Genomic DNA, 21,463 nt, shown 5'->3' on the forward strand with positions numbered 1-21,463 from the left:
CACTAAGGACACCCTGGCATGCAGATGACAATAAGTGAAAACCGTCTTTTAACTTTCCAAGGAGCAAAACTTTGAGAATGCCTCTGCTGCTGTAAAAGGAACTTAAGATGACAAAGTATAATTTGTAGTATCTTTAGTTGCTCATTTAAAAAAATGCCAAAGTCAATAGACCAATCAAATGGGAATACCAATCCAAAGAACCAGAGTCAGCCTGTGAAAGCTAACAGATAGCAACATGTCAGTTACCGATTCATCAGTGGTATAATCTTTAAAAGGAGACTTTTCTTTACCAGTAGTTTTCAGATCAACCATAACTCCTGACAACAAAACCTAAGATATTTTTCATAAATGGAGATATTTTACATTTGGAATGCACAAATCCCCCAAACAGGAAACAATATTAAAAAAATTTTTTTCTTGCAATAAATTCATAACTGATTATGAGCCCAGGATCCAAAAGAAAGCATCTATGATTTAGATGCTTTGGATTATAAAGCACCATCAAAACTAAACAAAAAATAAATCAAAAGAGCATTCAAATTTTTAATTGTCAGCTCTAAGAAACCACTTGAAAGTGCTGAGGAGAAATATTTCAGCTCTAGTATTGTATTCATTTCTTACCCCAAATAGTACTTGTGAATGTCTTTTAAAAATTTCATTGATATTCATGAATAATTTAAATGCAATAAGGATGCTACTATAGGCACAATTTAAAAATGGCTACAGATGATTGTATTGGTGTTTATTGTGCATTCTTTAGCTTGAAAGATACACATTGAATTTATAAAGATATCCATGATATTCCTCTGTTCCATTTTGCTGCAAGAGGAATTCTAATTCTTTTTTAGTTATGAGCATCCTATTCCTACTCCCAGTCAATAGGAAGCTCTTTTGGTCTCCATCTCTTCTTAACCTTGTCTTCTGAGAGGAATTTTTTTTTCATTGCCATGGCTAGACTCAGTGGCCATGGTGGCCACAGACACCAGAGGAGCTGAACTGAATCCATATAACCTGATACTTCTGACTCATCTCTAGATTAATCCTGGTCTTAAGGACTGAACACTGTTTAAAGGATTAACCCCAGAACAGCTTATATTCTAGTTCAGACATGACGGTCCTGTCATAAAGGGCCTAAATCTCTAGTTCATTTAGAGGCCTCCATGAGACCTGTGAAAGGGGGGCTCTATGTAAGAATTAGGGAGGGTGTTTAGCTCTATGTAGCTCACAATCCCAAAAGAAACCACAATTACATTATTAAGAAATTTCAGATGCATGCTCTTTTATTGGGATGTAAATAAACACTGGAGAATTGGACTAGAGGATTTTTATATGAAGAAAAATATTTTGAATATAAATGTTAATATTGAAATTTATGTGGCTTTTAAGGTCACAACAAAAGCAGAGGATAGAGTGCTAATAGCTTTTAATAAATTTCTGTCACAGAATAGTTTTCTATTAGACTCAGGGCAAGACATTATCTTGAGGGTGGAGTCTGTATCTTAAATTATGAAAACACACACCTTACATCATCAAATAAAATATTGTGTTTCTGGACTTGAGAGGAGATTACATAAATTATAATGAATATTATAATATCATTAAAAATTAAACCCAAGTATATAAATCCTTCTTTCAATGATAAACTATCGTTTTCTAATTTTAAGAACAAAAAGGAATTTAAGTAGTTCTTTAAATCTTTCTGTATCCATTCAGACTCTGCCCAAACTAAGAGAGACAAATGAGGACCTATTTTCTTCTTAACTAAGGGCCACTCCTTAATGAAATATCTAGTTTTTCTTTTATTCCACAGTAAGGGTATCTGTAAAGTTGAAACAAACATGATTTGCAATTTCTAGAAGCTAATCATTGAGCAAAATATTTTAATGCCTTAAAAGTTAACATATACTATTTATCTGGGTTATTTTCAAAAAATGCAATGTAAATGTTTATTATAACTGAATAATTTAAATGAAAACACATGTACTTTGATTTTTATCAGTGTTACAAAGCTAAATCTATATCTAAGAAAGAGATTTTTAACAGTACTTGATTTATGCACATTTAATTTTTAGCCATAACCAAAATGATACCATATCTTATTCATGCATGTGTCTATTCAAACTATTTTCCCATAGTAGCAGAAATATTTTATACTAATATTCTATCTTCTAGAATGAGCTATCTCCCAACTTTTAAACTAAAAATACACATCATGTTCTGAGTTGCTCTACCAATTTCATTTACAAAGAACTCTGACATTTAATTGGTATTTTAATAATACAAATACAGAAGACTATTTCTTTGGTTTCCCTAATTTTTAATAAAAATTTAAGGATTAACATTATTTTAAATATAGAAACATTTCAAGGCATTATAAGGATAGCAAATTACTAAACACAGTCTGATATCATTAAAAAGTGAATATCTTCATCATGACAATTTTCTTCTATTACAATGACTATCTTTATTTACAAAGACAGAAAATTCATCTATTCATTACTGGTATATAAGATAGCAGCTCTATGTTTTCTCCCATCACCGCCACAACAACATCTCTAGTTAAAGGATGTGTTTGGCACAGAAATTTATCATAATTAAGTGATTAAATAAAAATAGTTCCTGCCAATTATGAGAAAGGTCATACAATCATGCTGTACCTGTGAATGACCTTGATTCTGTATCTTAGGGGCTACACACTGCACCCTTTTGACAGATGAAAGGATTGATAAAGAAGCCTCACTATTGGTGTCACTTACTAGATGGGCCCCAGAAAAATGACTTATTTACCACTACTGCTTTCTTTAAAAAAGGTTATTTTACACATGGAAATTCTTTCACTTCATAAGGGAGACAAGAATCAGTGTAGTTGAACTATAACATCAGAGAGTTCCCTATTCACGGTCCTCCTTCATAGCCGGCATACGCTAGAAACTAGGAAGACACGCAGGAGGAAAAGTTCTAATGCTCTGATTATCATGTCTACAAATAGACACTTTGCATAGCTAAAGCACTTCTATTAACATTATTTAAGGTTTCCTTTTGATCAAGGTCAAGAATGAAAAGATGAACTCAATTAGTAAAAATTCAACTGCCTTTAAAGAAGAAACTATATCACAAGGGTAGGAAAATCTTCCTATTACCTCCAGAAATATCTTCAATAGCTAAAAAGCATAAGTAAGGTAGAATAATTTCCAAGAAAGTTGGTTGGCCTAAATTCACAATGTATTAAATGCTTACAAGACTTATGCCCATTTGTGGCAAGATACGGAGTAATAATTTCATGCAAACTGAATCTCCCACTGAGAGAGTCACTTACCTGTGTGAGGTCAGGAATGTCACCTTTGTCAATACCAACTTGCTGTGGATTAAAAAAATAAGAAATTACTTAGTGGATTTTTTTTTTCAGAGACAGAGTCTCATTTTGTCACGCAGGCTGGAGTGCAGTGGCATGATCATAGCTCACCGCAGCCTCAAATTTTTGGGCTTAAGAGATTCTCCTGTCTCAGCCTCTTGAGTAGCTGGGACTGTCATGCACCACCACACCTGGCTAATTTTTAAATTTTTTCTAGAAATGGGGGTGGCTATGTTGCCCAGGCTGGTCTCAAACTCCTGGCCTCAAGCAATTCTCCTACCTCGGCCTCCCAAAGTGCTGGGATTACAGGCGTGAGCCACTGTGCCTGGACCTTAATGGAATTTTTAAAATTAATTTTTTTACATTTAATGGAAGATCACCTACATGATGAGTTAAAACAACAGCCCAGTTTTGATGTAAAAGAATTGTTACTTTATGTATATTGATCTCACTTTGAACATATATTTCTTATGCAGTTTTTCACTCAAAATAATAGAGCAATAATTTCATTAATATATCTAGATATAACAAATATATAGAATTTTACTAGAATAAAAAATAAATTGAAGAATAAAATTTAAAGGTATTCTTCATGGTTAATGGTAGCTAAAAATCTAGAACATTGCTTAGACTAAATTTAAATAGTTAATTATGCCCAGTAAGTGTTCTGGACAGGGAATGATTGTTTAGTTTTGATAAATTTTTCAGGGTATAGTTTCCACCCTTTCTCCCATAGACAGAACCACTTTGTTAGTTTCTTACATATCCTTCCTGAGTTTCTTTACATATATTCAATGAAATATGAAATATACAAATATATACTTATTTCCCCATTCTTCTACAAATTATAGCATATTATATACAATGGGCTTACATTTTTCACTTAGCAATATATCTTAGAGATATATCCATACCAATACATAAAATGTCCTCATTTTTGAAACAGCTGCATAGAATTTCTTTTTCCTATGGTTTATTTAATGAGTTATCTATTAACAGACATTAAAGTTGCTTCCAATCTCTTGCCATTGCAAGCAATGTTGTGCATACCATTTTGCATCTTTAGTACACATTTGTAGAAGTGGAATTACTGGGTAAAAGCATATTCAAGTTGGTAATTTTGGTAGCATGAGGATGAGGGAGAGAGAGAAAGAAGAGAGTAAAAGCAAATATGGAAAAAAATAAATGTGAATCAATGAAGACAGCATTTGTGTTCATTATACCATATCAATTGTTTTGTAGGTTTTAAAATTATTCAAAGTAAAAAGTTGGGGAAAACTACAAGTTATAAGTTCAGTTCTATCACTTCATATAAATAATGAAATTGAGGTTCAAAGAAATGAAGTGGGTTAAACCAGAGACTCTCTCCTTGAGAAATGAAGTGCTTTGATTATGCTGATGGAAATGCAGAAGCGAACACATGAAGCAAAAGTGCTGGGCTCAGACAGTAAGGCAAACCTGAGATGGGAAAATCCATTTGTGTGTCAAATGCTGAACTACCTTCTTTCCTTTGACTTTTCTATGGCTAGAGCAGGATTTCTCAGCCTTGGCACTACTGGCAATTTGGGAGGATAATTCTTTGTTGGGGGCTGTCATGTGCATCATAAGAGGTTTAGCAGCATCCCTGGCCTCTACCTACTGGATGCTAGTAGCAACTGTCTCCAGTGCAGCAACCAAAAATGTCTGTAGATGCTGTCCCCTAAGGAAGGGGGGGAGCAAAGTCACCCGCTGTTGAGACCACTGCTGTAGAGCACCTGCCCTCATCCCTGTGGATCACCTTATGTTGGAACCAAGAATCCCAGACTTTACAGTCTAATGACTGAACTCTGGCTACAGGGAAGCCATTGGTGCTTCCCTAAGCTTACTGATATTATTACAAATTATAGAAATTATAAACTAAAACAAATTCATTCTGTTTACGTCCACATTTTAATACCTCTTTAGATGATCCATTTAAAAATATGAATATGAATGAAAGATGGATTTTTAAAATGAAAATATTACGGATCCTTCATACTGAAATCATTTTGGGAAATGGTGATATGTTTCCATTAAATGGACAATTCTGTTAAAAGACATAACTTAGGAACTCTTCCTCAACATTGCTATTTTACTGCTCTGAACTTCTGAACCACAATGTAGTTGGAGGATTAGGTGAAGAGTATTATAGAAATCTCATCACTTTCTGTCTGCAAATATTCTGGGAGATATAACGCCTACAAGTCTGATATTTATTTTAGAACAGCAAACTAAGAATAACTTGGTTCTATAAAAAAAGAAGGGCGTTTAACAGAAATGGCTCTTATTAATTACCTTTTGTAAAACAAGGATTTTACAAAGTCTTAATTGTCTGCCTTGGGAGACTTCAGTATAAGAATCCAAGACATGGTCAGTTTTCTGTACATCAAGCAATTTCCTTGGGAAATTTGAATATTTCTATAGAAATTGTTCAACTACTCTACTTTTTCTTTAATAATGGACAACTTATTGTTAATATTTACCAAATAGCCAATATATATAGTTGTGGTTTTAAAATGTATTCTAGAAGTATTCTTTAGACTCTTCAGGCCAACAGTACTAACTACAGGGTGGTTATTGAGGATGAGTCCATACATAGACCACATGGGTGCTGTTTGGTAGAGAGAGGAGGTTTGTACATTTTACAGAAAATGTCTGTATTAGCCAATCATAATCAAACCACCCAACACTAGTATTCAAACAGTGTTTGGATTATGAAAAATACAATTTAAATGTGAAAGAAAACCCAAATGGTTATGGTTATCCCATCGTGATTTAATGTCTATTCTATTAAAAATAATTTTGTAAATTAGTATCCATTCTATGAAAAAGTCTTAATCACAATGTTCGAATAAAAACAAACTATTTATTATCCAGTTATTTAAAGACAGACTCTCAAAATGATATCTTATTTCTGTGTATTTCCTTCTCAATGGCCTGAATTAGGCCTGTGATAACATGAGGTGCCAACAGACAAAAAGTAAAAATTTTACACGTCAAAATAAAACCTTCGTACCAGCGAAAAAAAATTTCAAGCAATTCTATCCTTCATTATAGACTGCCAATATCGATAAACCCATGAGGAAATACACATGAACACAGTTTCATGTATAATTTATATGAGCTAATCTTTATCTTTTATTTCTCTTATATTTGAAAAAGATTTTTATTCTTATTACATGCTACATGGGTCAAAGCTCACGAACCAGCATTTTGTGATATTATTTTGGTCTTAAAATTTGGATGTGACAATTATTACTCCTGTGAATAAAAGAGATTTGAAAGATAATGCATGGAGTACAGTACTTTTGAAATCACATGTATAAAATGCTTGTTCTTACAATAATTTTCTCAAAATGACAAAAATAGCAAAAACATGGGCCCAGGCATGGGGTCACACCTCCTAGCACTCTGGGAGGCTGAGGCGGGGAACTGCTGGAGACCAGGAATTTGAGACCGGCCTGAGTAAGAGCGAGACCCCGTCTCTACAAAAAATAGAAAAACTAGCCAGGTGCAGCAGTGCATGCCTGTAGACCCAGCTACTTGGGAGGCTAAGACAGGAGGATCGCTTGAGCCCAGGAGTTTGAGGTTGCAGAGAGCTATGATGATGCCACTGCATTCTAGCCTGAGCAACAGAGGGAGACCGTGTTTCAAAAAAAAAAAAAAAAAAAGCAAAAACATGACATGAATGTCCCACATCCACAGCATTGCATACTTTGCTGTCAAGCCTCAGAACCTCTTTTACACAACACTCTGGTCAGTCTCTAGCAATCAATTAGTAGATATGTAAGATAAAAACCCATTTGTTGTCCTGCCAAAGGACTATGATAACAATGTTATAATTTTCAGTATCAATATAAATCAATAATTGGATTTCACAAGAGAAAACACCAACTTAGAGATAACCTCAGGAACATCAAATATATGGTTACATATTTATTGTGATTAGGTATAAAGAAATATCCTTAAGAAATAATTTATAAACTTTATATTAATAAAATGAGTTATACCTTGTTTTGATTTTTCATTATGTTTAAATCACTGATGAGGTAAAGATGTCAGAATTCATGATTTATTATCTACACAGTAAGAACAATGGATAGGCTTTTCTAAAGGCAAATCTAGGGATCAATAAAAAGGAAGCACTTTCTTAGAATAAAAGATAGCCATTAGCTGGAATGGAGCAATGGCCCACGTTGCAAAGCAGCAAATGAGCTTATTATCCATGAAACTTTTATTCGAATGCAGAATGATCATCTGACTGGGATATAGGAGTGCAGAGTGCAGCTGAGTGGGAAGTGGGATGAATCACTTCCAACCCTAACACTGTGAGTCTGTGGCAGAATGTCTTGCCATATTTTACATTCTATTATGTACTCCAGATACAGGAGTTAATATTTTAAAAATTATATTCCCAACAAAACTTAGTATTACTTACCTCAGCAACCTTGAGAAATTCAGACACTCGTGTCATTCTAGTTAGAAATCGTTTGTAAATTTCTAGAGCATCTTTACATTGTCCTTTCTTCATTTCAAAAAACTTTTCTAGAAGAGATAAAGAGATAAGCAATTTGAAAAGAGTACTGTATTTTCTTCTAAGCTTATGTTAAACTTACCACTTAAAACTTAAATTACCGTTTGAATCAAAACACTTGGCACTAAAACCTATATGAGGCATTAAAGCACCTTAACAAGGGAGAGCCTGAACAGTTTAAGAAAGACAAGATCATCGTCTGTCCCACAGGAGACAACTGAAATAATGAAAACAGAATTACAGTAGAGGAATATATGAACCGTCACAACAGGTTAAATTCATCATCCATATACCCCAATATTCTGTCCCGGAAAATAGCAGCAAATTCTTTCTCATAATCTCTAAAATTATGACTGCATTCCATAGCATCTTTATTTTCTTATTAGTTTACTATAAATGATTGATATACTATAAAGCAACAGTCTCCAACTTTTTTGGCACCAGGGACTGGTTTCGTGGAAGACAATTTTTCCTTTGGCGGGGATGGTTTCAGGATGATTCAAGTGCATTACATTTATTGTGCAGTCAAACCTCTCTGCTAATGATAATCTGTATTTGCAGCCGCCCCCCGGCCGTAGTCAGCTCCACCTCAGATCATCAGGCATTAGATTCTCATAAGGAGCAGCAACCTAGATCCCTCGCATGCGCAGTTTACAGTAGGGTTTGTGCTCCGCTAAGAATCTAATGCCAGTGCTGCTCTGACAGGAGGCGGAGCTTATGCAGTGATGCGAGGGGGTTGCTGTAAATACAGATGAAGCTTCCCATGCTCACCTGCCATTCAGCTCCTTCTGTACGGCCAGTTTCCTAACAGGCCATGGACCAGTACCAGTCTGTGGCCCCGTGGTTGGGGACCACAGCTATTAAGTAATAATCCATAAACCTTCCCGAGTTAAAGAATTCTTTAAATAGTCTACGTTCTGTATAAATTGATACTTGCTTTTATTGGTCATAAATTATTTGTTCAAACATTATGGTGTGTCTTTTAGTTATAAAAGAGTGGAGTTTTGTGAAAAGCATTTGGTTTACCAGACTTTTCATGACTTTCTAGTTTGTAATCATGTCTTCTTTCTCAACTTTTAGCTTTCTAGACAGAAAAAGCGAGGATCATTTCATTCTTCTCTTTTGTACTCCCAAGCCTAGAATTCATATTCATTGAGGTACTGATGCTCCATTATAATTCTGGTATGAGAGTGTTTTTCCCATACATGCCTTGAAGAAAACTAGTACTTTTATCAGTGTTTTCGTCAGTCATTCATTGCCTTAGTCAGCCAAAAACCGACACTGCAGATGGAGACGCAGGAGGCCAATGTCTGCAACAGCTCCCAGGCAACTCAGGATTATACCTGATGGACCAGAATCTTCTTTTTAAGTTCATTATTTTATATTTGCACATGGTTAAATACATGCTATTTTTATATTCTCTCATACTTGAGAGTTATTTCATTCAGCATGTAATTTTACTACCTCAAAAGTATTTTTAATTTTTTCAAGGAAAGTTTAATAATATATAATTACGCAAAGAACTAATTATCAAGAGCAGCTACTCATTCCCTTCTGTTGACAGTCTTTGGGTAATTTTACTTTTAACACAGCCCTCCCCTAGAGGGTATTTAAGGGAAGCGAAAAGATCAAGAAAACAAACACATACTGTTTTCTACTTGTTAAGATCTAAGAGAAAAGAGTCTTTAAAAAAAAATGACCAAATCTAAGGATATTTTCTTTATCCACGCTATCCTGTTTTCTAATGCTATACATAGACTCATGGTGTTATAAGGGAGAAAATATTTTTTAGTTTAAAAATTTGAAAATAAGGACTATTTTGTTAAAATATACTTCTCTCTCTCTATTTATTTTTGAGACAGGGTGTTCCTCTGTCACCCAGGCTGAAGTGCAGTGGCAAGATCATAGCTCACTATAGCCTCGAACTCCCAGGCTCAAGTGATCCTCCTGCCTCAGCCTCCCGAGTAGCTAGGACTACAAGCATGTACCACCATGCCTGGCTAATTTTTGTATTTTTTATAGAGATGGGGTCTTGCTACGTTGCCCATGTTGGTCTTGAACTGCTGGCCTCAAGCTATCCTCCTGCCTAGGCCTCCCAAAGTGCTGAGATTATAGGCATGAGCCACTGCACGTGGCTTCTTTCTCTCTTCCTCAACAATCTTCATATAAATATCTTCCAAATATATAAATTACTTCTCTTTAGGATAATCTAAGTTTATAGCTTCACATCAGATGCTCAGCAAGAACACAAAAGAGAAATCAAAGTAAATAATCTCAATTTCCATTTAGAACCAATACTCCAAACTTTTAAGCAACTTTTCTCTGTCTCTGCTGGGTGCTTTTAAAATGATTCGTATCCTTCATAATAATTTAAGATTCAGCAATAGAAAACATTCAATAATTATGGCTTTAGGTCATAATCTCATAATTGTTCTATAATACTGGTAATGACAGAAAGGCAACATGTACTATTTTACTGATACAGGCAAAGCTATGAGGTTCCCTTTCCCCTTAGAGACCAGCCCAGGGTTAGGGAAATCAACACTTTTACAGAGGGACTGGTTGCCCCAAAACAAGGCTCTACCTTTCTTTCATATTAAGAATAATATATGTTGATTTTCAGTATTTGAAATGATCAAATTTGATGTTTGCAACATCAACCATTGTAAAACTGTGGTAAGTTACCCTTGTGATAGTAGTGCTAACGTTCAAAGGATAACTGTTCTAGGAAAGAAACCAAATGAAAAGGAATCTCATCTCTGAGAGACAAACTGAGAGTTTCTACATGGAAACTACATGGACTATTATTAATGACCATTAGTCAGTAAGGAAAACAGCTTACTTACAAGTCAGAGTTTCATCATAGCAATAAAATATTTGTGAAGATTTGTAGCACCAATAGGGATTCCAACATTAGATGTAAAGTATCGGTCATGAAGTCCTTAACTAAAATTAACCCACAACATATTTTTAAGGTTAATTCCTAGCACTTTCTAGTAAACAAACAAAATGCACACCTGCCTCAAGACAATTAGGATACTGTCTTGCATGTCTATCTTCTAGATTGTCACTTTAACAAGAGCAGTTTTCACAACAATGCTGAATAAAGGCCGCTTAAGACTAGAATGTTGTAAGGCAAGAATATAGATGTCCATTACTTTCAAAAGTCAGGTCCTTAATATAAAAAAGTACAAATCTCCTTTTCTACTCTTAAGTTAGCCAATAGACTATCATTTTAAAATTTAACAAAAAAAATTATGTCTCAAATAGTTATTATTTTAATATAAAGACAAAATGTATTCTTAATACAATCTATCTGTGAAGTCAACATAAAGTAAAGCAGCGCAGCATTTCAGTAGCTGTTCAAGACGACAACAGAGAGGGATCACAAGGCTAAACATGCTTAATTCCTAAATGAACTGTAAAGACACTGAATTCGACGTTCTTGAGGCAGAAGTGGGAATGAAACAAGGGGCACTGGTGAAAGAATATGAGAATGAGTCAACAGAACTTCATTTCTGACTGACTGTGAATTTAAGGAAGACGAACAACTGAAAATGAAATGAGGTTTTAGTTTCAAAAGACTAATTATATATAAACAAAAATAAGGAGATTAGGAAGCGTACGTTTAAAAGCTCAGTTTTAGAAATTCTGAATTTTAGGTAAGAATGCAGTATCTAAATTTCAGTGTCTACAAACACTAAGACGTGCAATACAGAAGCTCAGAAGAGAGGTAAGGACTGAGTCCCATGTGGGACTCATCATAATGGAGATGACAGGTTTCCAATGAAGAATATACATAACAAGTAGACAAGAAGATGGCTAGAAACGAACTTCAGTAAAAGCTTGTATTTATGAGCAGAAAGGAAGAGTAAGGTCAGCCAACAAAGGAACACAGGAAAGTCTATCCTATCTGGCCTACCAATAAAATCTCCAACTTGAAATACAAATATATTTGGTTTTGAACTTTGTATGTAAAAGCAAGAACCTTCCCTACTAGAGGCAAAACCTCCAAGAACTCTGTGTTTGATGATTAGCTCACCCAACCTCCATTCTATCCTCTTCTCGATTCATGTGCACCTAGCGTTCTGGACACGAATTCAGTTCTGCAAATTAGACAGACGTGTGGGAGATCTGGAAGGTCAAACTGAGGTAGGAGCCATCTTCTTGTATCTTTCCAGCCATTGCTTGTGACAGGCGAGATCATAGAAATAGGAGATTATCCTTCAGCAGCATTCTACTGTCTACACTCTGACTTCCTGGGTTTTGAGGAGTAATAGTTGAGGTCACGTTCACTTGATCTGACTCCTTAATTCCTGGATTATATAATAGCTTCAGGTGTCTGTTCTCTAGCTTGCTAGAGTTGCAGGGCTGCTCTGGTAGTAGCAGCAGCTTCTTGTTTTTAGTGCACCTTAAACCGGTAGACTCAGAAGTAGTAGCTTTTCTACAGTATGAGTACTTATTATTCTGGGAGCCACTTCAGGAGGCCAAGCCTAAAACCCGTTCCTGCAGGCTTCCAATAATTATACTAGCAACTAATTCTCTGTGTTAAATTTCTTTCTATTTAGAATACGTAGAGTGGTTTCTGTTTCTTGAACAGACACAGTATTTGGTACCTAAAGTGGTTGCAGAAAACAGACTCTCAAAAATGTCAAATGTAGGCATTCTGGATTAGATATGTAACCTGATTAGATTTGAAAGCAGTGATGACCAAGGGAAACTGTTGGAAAACTGAATTTTTGTAGTTTGTGCTACATAGGAGCAAAATAATTACTTACCACCTATGGTTTTCTGAAATGAAGCTTATAAGAACAAGTAGCTGCTGGGATAGACCACCGTTATGGGGACAAGGCAAATAGAACTGTGGGGTGGATGGCTGTTCCTGACTCCCCTAGAGAGTTTAAAAAGGAAAATGACAATGCACGGTTTTGAATTATCGGTTCAGGTATAGTCTGACCGTGGCGTCCAACACTGCCCTAAAATAATCTTATTTCTTGCAGCCATGGGGTGGTCATAACTGAAAGTCAGATAAGAGTCTAATCTTGTGAGTCGCTGAATTTAGCATATGTGGGTAAGTTATATTTACAGTCTCATCATGGTCTCCTTTGTGAGAGTTAGGGCATTTATTCAGAAAGAAAACTGGAAAGGAGAACACATGGCTAAATTCAAACAAAAATGAGCTTCCCTTGCTGGAGGAAGTTTTTCCTCCTGTCTGAAGAGGCTGGTCCTATCTTGCCTGGAGGTCTTGTGTCAACCCGGGTTTCACAAGGGAATGAAAATTCTCCTCAAGTATCTCCCTACTTCCTCCTTCCCTGCCAACTGCTTCAGTTCTAGAATGAGATTTAGAATCCAGCAATTCCAGCACGCCTAGGGAGACAAGTACAAAGTCTGACCCAGCAGGTCTGACCCACTTTCTTTACCTAAAGAAGTGCAAGATGTTGCAAATTTATGTTGGCAGTAGAGCTGTCAGATCAAATATAAGACACCGAGTTAAATTGTAGATAAACAACAAATAATTTTTAGTATAAATATGTCCCAAACATTGCATGGGACCTAGTAATACTAAAAAAAAGTATTCATGTTGATCTGAAATACAAATTTAACTGGGTATCCTGTATTTTCCTCCTGAATCTAGCAGCTGTAATTGACAAAAATCTGGAGAGTTGGAATGGATCCTAAAGTTGCTGGCCAGGAAAGAAAAAAATATTACATTAGATTACTAATGTAATTGATAATTTAGCCAATTGAATGAACATGCCAAGAAGTGTGAATTCAAAATGCTAGGCTGAGCATCTGGGATTGGCTCTAACACAGTGATTCTCAAACTGAAGTCCCCAAACCACTAGGAACAGCATCACTTAGGATCTTATTAGGAACACAGATTCTCAGGCCCCACCTCAGACCTACTGAATTAGAAACTCTAGGCTGGGGTCCAGCAACCCGACCTTCAGTGAACCATTCAGATATTCTTGTGGAAAGTTGTTGAACACTGTAGAAAGTACTTTTCCACAGTCTTCTGCAAATGGACCTTTACTAGAGTGACTAAGCACAGGGGAAAGGGAATATCCAGATTTTTTTTAAAAAAAGACTTTATTTTTTTAGAGCAGTTTTAGGTTCACAGCAAAATTAAATGGAAGGTACAGAGACTTCCCACAATCCCCCTACCCCAAAACATGCATAGCCTTCCCCATTATCAACATCCCCCATGAAAGTGCTATATTAATTAAAATTGATAAACCTACATTGACATGTCATTATCACTCAATGTTTGTAGTTTACGTTACTGTTCACTCTTGGTGTTGTACATTCTATGGGTTTGGACAAATGATAATGACATAAATCCAATATTATTGTATCACACAGGGTATTTTCACTGCCCTAAAAATCCTCTGTGCTCTGCTTATTTATCCCTCCCTGTCAACTAACCACCACTTTTTACTGTCTCCATAGTTTTGCCTTTACCAGAATGTCTTATAGTTGGAATCATACAGTATGTAGGCTTTTCACAATGGCTTATTTCACTTAGTAATATGCATGGTTCCCACATTTTTTCATGGCTTGATAGCCCATTTCTTTTTAGCACTGAATAATATCCACTGTCTGGATGTACTACAGTTCATCCATTCACCTACTGAAGGACATCTTGCTTGCTTCCAAGTTTTGGCAATTATGAATAAAGATGCTATAAATCTACGTATAGGTTTTTGTGGATACATAAGTTTTCAATCCCTTTGGGTAAATACCAAGGAGCACAGCTGCTGTTGTATACAACTAACTCTTACATACTAAATTTAGTTTTGTCAGAAACTTCCAAACTGTCTTCTAAAGTGGCTGTACTATTTTGCATTCCCATGAGCAATGACTCACAGTTCCCATTGCTTCATATCCTGGCCAGCATCTGGTGGTGGTGTCAGTGTTCTAAAGGTTGGTCTTTCTAATAGGTGTCTAATGGTATATCATCCATGTTTTAATTTTCACTTTCCTTGATAACATGTGTCGAAAATTTTTTTCACATTTATTTGATATCTGTATATCTTTGTTGGTGAAGTGTCTGTTAAAGTGTTTGGCCCATCTTTAATTAAATTGTTTTCTTATTGTTGAGTTTTTAAGAGTTCTTTGTATATTCTGGATAACAGTTCTTTATCAGATGTGTCTTCTGCAAATATTTTCTTGCTGTGTGTGGCATGTCTTCTCACTCTCTTGACATTGTCTTTCACAGAGCAGAAGTTTTCATTTTTAATGAAGTCTAGCTTATCAATTATTTCTTTCAGGGATCATACCTTTGGTATTATATCTAAAAAGTCATCACCAAGGTCATCTAGGTTTTCTTCTATGTTATCTTCCAGGATTTTTATAGTTTTGCACTTTACATTTAGGTCTATGATCCACTTTGAGTTAATTTTTGTGAAGGGTGTAAGGTCTGTGTCTAGTTTCATTTTTTTTACACACAGATGTCCAGTTGTCCCAGTATCATTTATTGAAAAGACTATCTTTGCTCCTTTGTTGTAGATCAGTTTATATAAATGTAGGTCTATTTCTGGGCTCTCTAGTCTGTTCCATTGATCTATTTGTCTATTCTTTTGTCAATATCACATTGTCTTGATTACATTATAGAAGGTTTTGAAGTTTGGTAGTATCAATCCTTCAACTTTGTTCTTCTTCATCAATATTGTGTTGGCTAGTCTGGGTCTTTTGCCTCCCCATATAAACTTTAAAATTAGTTTGTAAATATCCACAAAATAACTTGCTAGAATTTTGTATGATACTGCATTGAATCTACAAATCAATTTAGGAAGAACTGACATATTGACAGTGTTGAATCTTCCTACCCATGAACATGGACTATCTCTCCATTTATTCAGTTCTTTGAATTCTTTTAGTTTCCTCATACAGATCTTATAGAAATTTTGTTAGCTTTATACCTAAGTATTTAATTTTTAGGGTACTGATGTAAATAGTATTGTGTTTTTAATTTCAAATTCCACTTATTCATTGCTGGAATATCAGAAAGCAATTGACTTTTGTATATTAACCTTTTATCCTGCAACCTTATTAGACTCACTTATGAGTTCCAGCATTTTTTTGTTTTGGGTCAATTCTTCTGGATTTTCCACATAGACGATCATGTCATCTGTGAACAAAGATAGTTTTATTTCTTCATTCCAAATCTGTACATCCTTTATTTCCTTTTCTTGTTTATTGCATTAGCTAGGACTTCCAGTGTGATGTTGAAAAGCAGTGGCGAGAGGGGACACTTTGCCTTATTCCTAATGGTAGTGGGAAAGGTCCTAGTTTTTCATGATTAAGTATGATGTTAGCTATAAGTTATCAAGTTGAGGAAGTTCTCTATTCCTTGTTTACTGAGAATTTTTATTATGAGAAGGTGTTGGATTTTGTCAAATGCTTTTTTTTGGCATATAGTGATATGATCACGTGATTTTTCTCTTTTAGCTTATTGATGTAGTGGATTACATTAATTGATTTCCAAATGTTAGAACAGCTTTGGACACCTGGGTAAATCCCACTTGGACATGGTATATAATTCTTTTTATACATTGTTGCATTTAATTTCCTAATATTTTGTTGAGGATTTTTCATCTACGTTCACGAGAAATAATGATCTGTAGTTTCCTTTTCTTGTAATGTATTTGTCTGGTTTTGGTGTTAACATTATGCTGGCCTCATAGAATGAGCTATGAAGCATTTCTTCTACTTCTGTCTTCTGGAAGAGATTGTAGAGAATTAGTATAATTTCTCACTTAAATATTTGATAGGATTTTCCAGTGACCTCATCTGGGCCTGGTATTTTTTGTTTTCAAAGTTATTAATTATTGATTGAATTTCCTGAATAGATATCGAGCCTGTTCAGGTTGTCTATGTCTTCTAGCATGAGTTTTGGCAGATTGTATCTTTTCAGGAATTGCTCCATTTCATCTAGGTTACCAAATGTGTGGGCATAGAGTTGTTCATAATGTTCTCCTATTATCCTTTTAATGTCCATGAAATCTGCAGTGACGTCCCATCTTTAATTTCTGATATCAGTAATTTGAGTCCTCTTTTTTCTTTCTCTTAGCCTGGCTAGAGACTTACTGATTTTTACTGATCTTTTTTAAAAGAACCAGCTTTTGGTTTTATTAATTTTCTCTACTGATTTCCTGTTTTCAATTCCATTGATTTCTGCTGTAATTCTTACTATTTTTTTCTTCTGCGTACTTTGGATAACTTACTTTTTTCCTAGTTTCCCAAGGTAGAAGCTTAGATGATTGATTTTTATATCTTTCTTCTTTTCTAGTATACGCATTCAATGCTATAAATTTCCTTCTAAGTACTATTTGCACTGCATTCAACAAATTTTGATAATTTGTATTTTCATTGTCATTGAGTTAAAAATATTTTAAAATTTCTCTTGAGATTTCTTCTTTGACCCATGTGTTATTTAGAGGTGTGTGGTTTAATGTTCACTTGTTTGGGGATTTTGCAGTTATTTTTCTGTTACTGATTTTTAGTTTAATTCCATCTGTGGTCTGAGAGCATACATTGTATTATTTCTATTTCTTTTTTTTTAAGAGATTTTTTTACTCTTAATTTATGAGTGTCTTTATATTTAAAGTGGATTTCCTATAGTTAACATATAGCTAGGCCTTGGGGTTTTTTGATGCATTCTGGAAATCTCTGTCTTTTAATTGGTATATTTAGACCATTGAAGTTTAAAGGGATTTTTGATATTGTTGGATCACTCTGTCACCCAGGCTGGAGTGCAGTGGCACCATCATAGATCACTGCAACCTTGAACTCCTGGGCTCCAGTGATCCTCCTACCTCAGCCTCTCGAGTAGCTGGGACTACAGGCACATGCCAACACACCCAACTAATTTCTTATTTTGTTTTTGAAGAAATAAAGGCTAGCTGTGTTGTCCAGGCTGGTTTTAAAGTCCTGGCCTCAAGTGATACTCCTGCCTTGGCCTTTCAAAGTGCTGGGATTACAGGCATCAGTCACTGTACCTGCCCTGATTCCTATTCTTTTAGCTTTGTTAAGATAATGTGATTTATGGTCCAGATTGTGATCTGTCTTGGTGAATGTTTCATTCAGCTTGAGAAGAATGTGCATTATGCTGTTGTTGGATGAAGTAGTCCATAGCTGTCCATTATATCCAGTTGACTGACAGTATTGCTCAGCTCAACTTTATCCTTGCTGATTTTCTGCCTGCTGGATCTATTTCTGATAGAGGGGTATTGAAATCTTCAACTATGCCAGTGGATTCATCTATTTCTCCTTGCAGTTCAAGCTGTCTTTACCTCACAGATGTTGATGCTCTGCTCTTAGGTGCATATATAATATAAAGGATTATTGTGTCTTCTTGGAGAATTGACCCCTTTACCATTATGTAATGCCCTTTTTTATCCCTGATAAGTTTCCTTGTGGTGAAGTCTGTCCTGTCTGAAGTTAATACAGCTACTCTTGCTTTCTTTTGATTAGTGTTACCACCACATATTTTTCTCCATCCCTTTACTCTTAATTTATGAGTGTCTTTATATTTAAAGTGGATTTCCTGTAGTTAACATACAGCTAGGCCTTGGGTTTTTTTGATGCATTCTGGAAATCTCTGTCTTTTAATTGGTATATTTAGACCATTGAAGTTTAAAGGGATTTTTGATATTGTTGGATCAGTATTTACCATATTTGTTACTGTTTTCTATTTATTGCCCTTATTCTTTGTTTTTATTTTTATCTTCCACTCTTTTTCTGATTTTTGTGGTTTTAATTGAGAATTTTATATGATTCTACTTTCTTTCCTTTCTTAGCATATCAGTTATATCTTTTTTTTTTTAACTTTTCTTAGTGGTTGCCCTAGAGTTTGCAATATATATTTACTTTCAAATAATACCATACTACTCCAAGGCAGTGTGAGAATTTTATAATAAGAAAACATCCTAATTCCTCCCTATTATCATTTGTATTATGGCTGTCATTCATTTCACTTACATATGAGCACACGTGAGCATATATGTGTATATATACATATGTACATACATAAGGAATACATTGTTTTCATTATTTTGAACAAACTGTTATTTAGATCAAGAATAAGAAAAATAAAACTTTTTATTTTACCTTCACTCATTCCTTCTTTGATGCTCTTTCTTTATGTAGATCCAAGTTTCTGACCTACATAATTTTTCTTCTCTCTAAAGAACTTCTTTTAACATTTTTTGCAAGGCAAAAATTGTTGTCTACTGCCAACAAATTTCTTCTTTTTTTTTTTTTTTGGTCTGAGAAAGTTTTTATTTCTTCTTCACTTTTGAAAGATAATTTAACAGGGTAAAAAATTTTCTAGGTTGGTGTTTTTTTTTTTTTTTTTTTTTTTGTCTCAACACTAAATATTTCACTTCATTCTCTTCTTTTTTTGATGGCTTCTGAGAAGCTGGAAGTGATTCTTTTTCTGCACCTCTATAGACAAGGTGTTTTTTCTCTCTGGGTTATTTCATGATTTTTCTTTATCTTTGATTTTCTGTAGTTTGAAAATGATATGCTTTGTGGTAGTTTTTGGGCATTTATCCTACTTGGTATTCCCAGAGCTTTGTGGATCTGTGGTTTGGTGTCTGACATTAATTGGAAAAATTCTCAGTCATTACTATTTCAAATATTCCTTCTATTCTTTCTCTCTTTCTTTTCCTTCTGATATTCCCATTACATAGTCCTTGAATACTCTGTTCTTTTCGTTTTTGGTTTTGTTTTTAGTCTTTGCTCTCTGTGCTTTTTAGTTCTAGAGGTTTCTGTTGATATATCTGCAAACTTAGATTGATATTTCCTCATCCGTGTCCATTTTATTAAAAAGCCCATCAAAGGCATTCTTCATTTTTGTTACAGTGTTTCTGATCTCTAGCACTTTTTTTTAGTTCTTTAGGGACCCATCTTTCTGCTTACATTGCCCATCTGTTCTCTACTTTATCCACTAGAATCATAATTGCTTCAAATTCCTAGTCTAATAATTCCAGCATCTCTGCCATGTCTGCTTATGATGCTTGCTCTGTCTCTTCAAACTGTTTTTTTGTCTTTTAGTATGACTTGTCATTTTTTCTTGATAGCTGGCCATGAGGTACTAGGTAAAAGGAACTGTTAATAGGTCTTTAGTAAGGTGGTGTCAAGGTGTGTGGGGAAAGGAACTGTTCTATAGTCCTATGATTGGGTCTCTTTTAGTGAGTCTGTGCCTCTGGACTGTGAACTTCACAAATACTTCTCAGTTTTTTCTCCCACCTTAGGTGGGACAAGAGGGATAAACTGGATTGCAGTTGGGTATTTTCCTTTCCATATGGGAAGGCTAAGAGCTGGTTGGAGTCAGGTATTTGTCTTCCCCCAGGTCAGCTGGTCTCTGATAAAACTCCAGCAGGTTAGGCTCTGATTAAACAGTTTCTCTTGCGTGCTCTGGCATATTTCAAAATAGTTTCTTTCCCCCTTCCCCTGCTAGAAGCAAAGGGGATTTTTCTTCAATATTTACTATGGTTACCTGGTTGAGCTCCTGGAGGTAAAACAAAGGTATGTATACTCCATATGACTGGGTCCCCTGGAGTTTTTAACTCTCAGACTTGTCCTCACTGTGCCTCCAGCAATTCATTAGTTATAGTTCAGGTTTTCCTACCTCAGCACAGGTTCTCATGGCAATTTCCACTCATGAGTGTCTGTTCCAGTAAGCCATGACTCCCTGTGTTCACCTGTCTGTTTCTCCAATATTGGGGGCAGAAGTTTGCCCTGTGTCCTTAGCTTTCTGGTGGATCCAAGAATTGTTGATTTTTCAGTCTGTTCAGCTTTTTACTTACTGTTGGGACAGAGTGGTGACTTCCAAGATCCTTACATGTGGAACTGGAAACTCAAAGTCAGCTTTATACACCCACACTTTTCAGAGAGATTGATTCTAGTCTGATATTACTCCCTGGGGACCCAAAATGTCACTATATGTTCTAGAATCTGAGTGGAGGCTTTATAAGAATTAAGTTATAAAAAAAATTAGACCCAATGGATGCTCAAAACTATCTGTGGTTGTCTCCTCAGCTTTCTGAATACATAGTTTGAACAGACATATTTTGAAATATTAATCAGCAGAATCCTCACACTGGTTTCCTGATTTCTGCAAAGATGCAGAGGTAGCAATTCCATCACATCCCCAATTAACTTACACATTTGGTTCATGCAAAAGATGAATGAATTTTAGATGTTAGCAGTAGGTTAATCAGGTTATGAATCCTACTTTCAGAAATCCAGATGTATCCTCTTTAACCAGAGGAAATTCAACATACCTCCTGATACCTGATAGACAGCTATTGAACTAGAAAATGCTTTTATCTTTATCCTAATAAGCAGAGAACATTGGAAGTAGTTTGCTGTCCCATGGCTAGAATGCCAGTACACCCTCACTCTTTTATTTCCAGGATATCAATCTCTCTGGCTGTCATAATTCCATAAGATATCACTTTGGTGACATCATGCTGATTGTAACTATTGGGCAAGAATTTTAGGTATGCTAGGTGCCTTGATAAGTCAAATGCATGTCAAAGGATGGGAGA

General features: G+C 35.3%; 1 protein-coding gene across 1 annotated transcript in view; it reads right to left on the reverse strand.

Moving 5' to 3' along the window:
* The window catches only part of SNAP91 (synaptosome associated protein 91), a 136,567-nt gene that overhangs the window by 63,624 nt on the left and 51,480 nt on the right, over positions 1–21,463 (reverse strand). Inside the window, exons 7-8 of the mRNA XM_045543960.1 lie at positions 7,809–7,915; positions 3,317–3,358 (exon numbers count right to left, since the gene is read on the reverse strand). Coding sequence (XP_045399916.1) covers positions 3,317–3,358; positions 7,809–7,915 — 149 coding nt within the window. The remainder of the gene's footprint in view (positions 1–3,316; positions 3,359–7,808; positions 7,916–21,463) is intronic.

Source organism: Lemur catta, chromosome 2 (genome assembly GCF_020740605.2).
Source record: "Lemur catta isolate mLemCat1 chromosome 2, mLemCat1.pri, whole genome shotgun sequence".
Taxonomy (NCBI): Eukaryota; Metazoa; Chordata; class Mammalia; order Primates; family Lemuridae; genus Lemur; species Lemur catta.